Consider the following 7447-nt stretch of genomic DNA (forward strand, 5'->3'; position numbering starts at 1 on the left):
CGAGCAGCGGCGCATGAGATCGGTGTGGGGAGCTCGGTAGAGGACGTGGGGGACTAGGGAAAACGGGAAAAAGGAAGAGGAGGCCACGGGGATTGATTTTATAGCTCAAGGAGGCGTGGAGAGGGCCGGGGAGTGGCGGATTTCAAGGGGGAGTGGGGCGGCGTAGTGGGGGTGGTGGCGGCGGTTTTTCACAGGACGGAGTGGGGAAGGAGAGCGGGGTCGTGGGCTGCGAGGTCCCACGGTCAGTCGGAGGTGGGCGGGGGAAGCAGCGACGTGGGGCGGCTCGGGTGGCAATGGCGGATGCCGGCCCGGGCTGGAGGTAAGGGATGGCCCTGACAGGTGAGGCCGTGGGTCCTACCTGTCAGCGAGGGGAAGAGGGAGGAGGCCGGCACGGGGAGGCAAGGCAGACTTTAGGGAGACGAGCCGACGGCCCGAGAGAGGAAGGGAAGGCCGGCCGAGAGAGAGAGAGAGGGGGCGTGGGCCACGGGAGGGGAAAGGGACTTGGGCCGAAAATGGCCCAAGGAGGAAGGGGAGGTTTTATTTTGTTTTTCTTTTTATTTGATTGGTTAAATGACCTTTGTGACTTTAAAATTATTTCTTGAGCTCCGAAAATTCACGTGAAATTTCAGAGAGTATATTAGGGCACAAAGAATATTACAAAACATTTCCGGGCAATGATTTTTAAAGGAAATTTTTAATTCCCTCAATATTTCACTTGATTAAATTGATTTAAATTTTATTTAATTTCTAGAAAATGCATTATTTAATGATTTTTAATCCCGAACGAAAATCGCGGCGTTACACATATCATAGAAGGAAGAGGTTAAATTTTATAATTAGTAAAACAATTGGAATATATTAACTGTGTGGAGTATTGCCAGCCAATATGTATGTACTAGCAGCTTCTCCCTTGTTTGAATCTACTCTCCACCCTTCTTCTTGTAGTAGTTGTACGCACTATATCGATTTTTTACCGTTTTGTATTAAGAATGAGATTTAATTATAATACATTAATAGTAGACATGCAAGAGTATCAAAATCACTAACTATTGTAAGATAGTTAGAACTTGTTTGTACGTCTTTTCATGATAGTCAAGGGGGTCCAAGACTATCACGGTGTCATACTTCGGGTAGATAATGAAACATACGTAATGATCGCAACATGGCAACGGCGGTGCAGTTAGTCACGGATGAAATAACATAGATATGTACAAAAAAAAATCTACTGGAATTACTTAAAGTTGTATGCAGCCAGGATGACTCTTTTATTTTGAAACCTATGGGCACTTTCACATCGCGGAGTGATTTGCAAAATGTCTTTTTGTCCTCGTGTGTTAATGTGAAACAGACTGGTAGAAGATATACTTTGCCATTCTTCTCTCCTTCTTGAGGGTGTAACTCTTCCCAAATTCCCATCTCGACTTGGTCAAGCCATGATTGCAGACCATCCTTAGTCTTCTTTGGTATGTCCAATAATGTTCCAATTATGTTGTCAAATACATTCTTTTCTAGATGCATTACATCTATGGCTTGCCGAACCTCCAGACTTTTCCAGTATAGTTGGTACTTAAAAAAAATGAAATGCTTCTTAAATGAGGGAGGGAGCTTATCATCTGGTTGCTTTTGTCTGGTTTCTTACGCTTTGTCCCCTTTGGAGGTTTTTTGGTTCCTTTTCCGAATCCGCATTCTATTTGCTCTATCATCTAACATACTTTTTTCCGGATGTACGTTTTGGTGGAAGATCATTCTCTTCAGTACCATCGAATTCCGACGTCATCTTGCGATACTTGTATTTTGTGTGTAGGAAGCGTCGGTGCCGCATGTACACAAGCTTGTGGGAACGCAGGAGGTACCTATAGTATGTTCCATTCAAGCAGATCACACATCTCGTTTTACCTTTAATCTGCCCTGAAACTGAAAACTATGGCAGGGTAATCCTTAATGGTGACAAAAATGATGGCCTTCACTATGAAGTATTGTCTCAAGTGCTTGTCCCACACTTTCAACCCCTCTTTCCATAAATCTGCCATATCTTTTAATAATGGTTCAAGAAATACGTCAATATCAATACCAGGCTGTCGGGGCTCCTTATCAAGACACAGAGTAATATGTATTTTTGCTTTTGACAATGCCTGGTAGGAAGATTGTACATGGTTAGAAGCACTGGCCAAGTGCTATGTGAGTTCCTCCTATGTCCAAAAGGATTAACTCCATTAGCACTCAGGGCAAACCTAATATTCCGTGGGTCTTTAGCAAACTCTTTGTATTTAGCATCAAAGTTTATCCACTGACGAGCATCCGCCGGGTGTCGGAGCATCCCATCTTTCTTGTGTCATTCTTGATGCCAGCGCATTAGTTCCGCATCTCGCGGATTTGAATACAACGATTTAATGCGGTCTTCGATAGGAAGATACCACATCACAAGCTGTGGGATTTTTCTCTTAGTTCCCTCAAATGTGTCAGAGCCTTATAGACAAGTATTGGTATTTGATTTGTACCGGGTAACACCACATGTTGGGCATTTATCCAACGAAGCGTACTCTTTCCTATAGAGTTTGCAGTGACTTACGCATGCAAGATTCTTTTCCACACCAAGTGAAAGGGACATATGAGTTTCTTCGCTTTATATGTATTGGATGGTAATCAATTAGGCCTCGGAAGCATGTTCTTCAATAGTTCAAGCAGACTGTCGAAACTACTATCAGACCATCCATATCTTGCCTTTAACCTCATAAGTTCAAGAATAACTCACTGTAACATCCCTTTGACTCATCATACAAAATATCCTTCGCTGCATTCTGTAAAGCTTCGAAATTATCTAAACCTCTAGCCGACTCAATGAGCACATCAGGTTCTGCATGACGTAACATTTCCTCTATATCGATCTTGTCTTCACCACAACCATAGGCGTACTCCATGTTTTCTACTTTTGGCGGGAACTTCTTTTTCGGTCCACTTGATGTTCACCATGACGTGGCCACATTTCGTACTTTTCCATAAATCCATGAGTTACGTGCTCCTTTACTTTTGTAACACCTTCCCACGGTTTTTCATTCTTATAATCAACACATGGACAAAGTATCTCCGTCATATTATTCTGTTCAGTGTGTGCCTTGGCAATACCAATAAATTTAGACACTTCATCCATATATGGAGCCAAATACCTCAGCAAATGATACATCCATTTCCGCAAGTCCATATCTCGACAAAAATTTCATTTACAACTATATTACAACAAATGAACAACTATTTGTAAACATAGTACTTTTATTTTTTTACATAGCCATACCAAATTTCGTTTCAGGAAAAATGATAGAGAACTATTAATAACTATTATATATTTTTCATGAACAAAGTATATTTATTTTTGGTATATAGAGACATACCAAATTAATATCATAGGAAAATCCAACAAAAGTGGGATTTTCTCTCCAACTTAATCATATCATAGGAAAAATGCAAATGAAAGAAGGGAGAATAGATTGGAGCAAAATCCAACAAAATCATATCATAGGAAAATTAACATAATACACTTAGTTTTTTAACATGGACCAAATTAAGAGATGGACATTTTTTGTCCTCTCTCCTATCATTCAGTAAAAAATATAGTGTACACATATCTGACACAAACATATCAAACGAAAGTAAAAAACAAAGAAAAGAAAAAAGCATGGAGCTTTTCTTCACAATTTTGCATGCATAGATCCATCACAAAGAGAGGTCTAAACTTAGAAAAATGCATATATAACAAGAGTGGAAAGGTGTACATCTAACCACAGTAGAAAAATCCTCTGAAGATTTGAAGTTCAAAACCTCCCCACTCCCTCTATATTTTTTTGTTGTTAGAGGAGAGAGAAACTTCAGATAAAATGAACAGGGCTCGGGGAAGAAGATGACTTTATAGGACGATTTTCGCAGGCGGACCACATAAGGCACCGCCTGTGAAAATATATCTTTGCAGGCGGTGCACATAAAGGAGCCCGCCTATGATTATTATAGGCAGGTCCTTATGTGCTCCGCCTGCAAAGATGATTTTCGCAGGCGGCGCCTTATGTGGTCTGCCTGCGATAACATATTTTTGCAGGCAGACGGCCAACTCCTCCCGGGTACTCATTTTTGCCAGCAAGGTTTTCGCTCCGGTGACCATACCCACCTAAAAGAAAAACCAATGTCGACAAAAATGCTTTTTTCCAGTAGTGTGACGAACGAACGTCATCAACAATGTAGGAAGAGAGATAGCTTGCTTTGCAAAGTGAGCGTTGTTCAACTTTGTTATGTTTCTTGTGATACAATCAGTCTATATAGCGTCATGCTTTATACTTGACATATGTGGTCATATTTACAGCTAATTACTCTTTTTAGTGGTAAGCGATATACGACTTAAAAGCTTCTCTAAGAATGAAAAGCTCCCCTGAACAGTCTAACTTTTCATCCAGATTATAAAAAATTATAGCTGTAGAATTTAGAAAATGAATTAGAAGTCATAAGATGTGAGACACTACTTTTTCAGATTCTCTGAAGCTGGCTATCATCCAGCTTTTACTTAAAACCCAGAGTTATGTGCTAACTATGTGCAAACAAAACGCGTGCTACCAGGAGAGGCAGTGTGCGCGCTTGTCTTTTTAGCCGGATGTAGCCAGCGCCGTTTTGTTTCCACATAGTAGCACATAACTCCGGGTGCTATATATTGACCGTGGGAGTATCATCAGTTGTATCAGCGATCTTTTGAATAAGCATCGACAATAAAATTATGCCGGAAGCGCGCAACGATAATGCGGGAAGCTCGGCAACACAAGGTAATTTCTCCAGAACTCTTTCCTCGATCTTGTCAAATTTATATACTTACGTACGGTCTTAATTGTTGCAAATTAGAGACAAGCATATAAATGCAGAGAGGGCCTCCTTTGGTCAGCAATTAATTAATTTGCTAATAGCAAGACTAATAATACAGCCGACTTGTTGGCTATAAGTTTCTTTATAGCTTTTTCTTAGCCCACACATATAATAGTTAGCTATTTACAATTAATATAGGATACACTTGTCTCTCTCACAGAATTTATTAGTCATGTATCCAAAACGGTTGTAAGTTTACAGCCCGCTTCTCCTCTCTCTCCTCTCTTCTCTCCTCCATCTCAGCATTTAGCCGACTTACAGCCTATACTTGCTCTAACTAAGGACTGTGATTTAATTTGCAATGGCGGACGGGACGAAGGCCATGGTCATCGTTGAAGACGAACCAGGGAGATATGCATATGCATATCACTGCTATAGATTAATTATGAATTGAAACTCGGCCTACTTACTTCTTGGCAGACTAGCTAGATATTGAAAATTAATCATCTTAGTTCTTGATCACTTGAAGTTGAAGGTAGCTGCAACTCCCACTCCCATGTCGTAGTGGTGATCGATGGCAACAACACGACGGCTGCTGCTCCGACCAATCAATCAGCAAGCCACCGCCGCGACCCCGAGGTCTGCCCGTTGATCAGCAAGGTCCATGGCCGTGTCCGCAGCATCGACCCGGGCGCGTACGATCCAATGGTGGTTTCCCTCGGCCCCTACCACGCCGGCCGCGACGACCTCCTGCAGATGCAGAGGGAGAAGCCAATGTGCATGCGCGAGATTTGTAGCCTCACCGGCAGAACGGAGCTGTACTACCTGCAGCAGGTGATCTCTGCTCATCTTCGGCGGCAGGCGCTTGCGTACTACTTGCACGGGATCCATGACCTGAAACAAGCAGCAGCTGCTGGTAGAAACGAGCGCGACAATATCATATTGTTGAACTTCCGGTTCAATCGTATGCTTCTGCATGACGCCGCGTTCCTGCTCGTCACCATGAAAGCACTGGACAACGTGGCCGCCGCCGCCCATGGAGAACGGCGGACGCACGGTCGGTGGACGGACGTGGCCATCGTCCACGACCTCCTCCTGCTTGAGAACCAGATCCCATTCGCCGTCGTTGAGAAGCTCTATTATGAGGTCGCCGCCGTTGGCGAGGACGACGACGGACACTGCAAGCCCTTCTCCGACGTCATGCGAGATTTCGTCCGGAGCATAATAGAAAAGCATGCAAACCGAGGGTGCTCGATACATCAGAACGGTAGGGCTGTGCACCATCTTTTGCACCAGTGCCATATGCTCCTCGAGCCGACCAAATCTCCGGCCACCGGAGATACTACCGGCAGCCGTGACGACGACGACGACGACGATGCCAGCGTCGACGAGCTCAAGCGGCGCTGGCATCGCGCGGTGCAGTACCATGTGGCCGGCGTCGGGCTGACCAAGAGGATCTTCGACGGCGGCGTGAGGCACCACAGGCTGCTCGACGTCGAGTACCGCGGCGGCGCTCTGGAGATCCCCGTCCTCCACGTCTACGACAACACCTGCAGCATGCTCCGGAACCTGATGGCCATGGAGCAGGCGACCGCCGGCGTCGGCAACTACGTCACGGCGTACTGCGTCTTCCTGTCGCGGCTCATGTGCACCGCCGAGGACGTCGCGCTGCTCACCAAGAAGGGCATCCTGGTGCACCACCTCGGCAGCGACGAGGTGGTGGCCGGCCTCTTCGCCGACCTCTGCAAGAACGTCGTGTTCGACGACGACGACGTCGGGTGCAACTACCTCAGGGAGGCGTGCGTGGCGGCGGACGAGCGGTACCAGAGCCGTGTCCGGAACTGGATTACGTGGCTGAAGCACAAGCACTTCGGGAACCCGTGGCTGGCGACGGCGGCCATCGCCGCCGTGGTGGTGACCATCTGCACGGTGGTGCAAGCTGTCTGCGCTGTTCTCCCAAAGAAGCAATAAAGAGCTACTCCAAAATGGAAAATATCGTCTGCTTAACTAATTGGTGATCTTGTATGTCTTTTGTGCAAAATGTAAGCGACTCTAAATATATGTATCGTCAACAAAATAAAAAAGATCAAATTTAAGCCTATACTTCAAGCATAGTGTAAAAACATAGAACACTCATATACCCATGCACACCTAACTTCTATCAGTACATATGGTACTTGGGCATGAAAATTTTTGGATTGACGAAATCGTTGTAGATGTTTACCTTTTGATAGGTACATACTGAAACAATAATCAACCATAATTGTCAGCACGTGTGAAATGAAAGACCAATTCACTCAATTTCTCAAATGATGGGAAAATTAAAAAGAAATAACAAGTTGAGTTACGCTCAACTCGTTAACCCCACGGATTTTAAAGCGTGCTCAAACTAAACCCCATAAACGTATTTAAATGCAAATAAAGTCTAGGGGTTTTAGTTTGTAGGCCAAATTTAACCCCTTGGACTTTTAAAACCAACTAATCGGCGACATAAAAGGCTTGACATCGGTGCAAATGAGAATAGTGAAAGCTATTTACCGGGCACCCCGTCCCCTTGTTTACGACAGGATCCCCTCGGTCCCACTATTGTCCCAAGTTGATGTGCCATCTCCGC

The 7447-nt window shown here is 44.5% G+C and overlaps 1 protein-coding gene across 1 annotated transcript; it reads left to right on the forward strand.

The window, feature by feature from the left end:
• Positions 1–326: 326 nt before the first annotated feature.
• LOC127784725 (UPF0481 protein At3g47200-like) lies at positions 327–6804 on the forward strand. Its single transcript, XM_052312066.1, has 2 exons — positions 327–339; positions 5363–6804. The coding sequence occupies exons 1-2, from the start codon at positions 327–329 to the stop codon at positions 6802–6804; spliced, it is 1455 nt and encodes a 484-aa protein (XP_052168026.1).
• The last annotated feature ends 643 nt before the right edge of the window (positions 6805–7447 follow it).

Source organism: Oryza glaberrima, chromosome 9 (assembly GCF_000147395.1).
Source record: "Oryza glaberrima chromosome 9, OglaRS2, whole genome shotgun sequence".
NCBI lineage: Eukaryota > Viridiplantae > Streptophyta > Magnoliopsida > Poales > Poaceae > Oryza > Oryza glaberrima.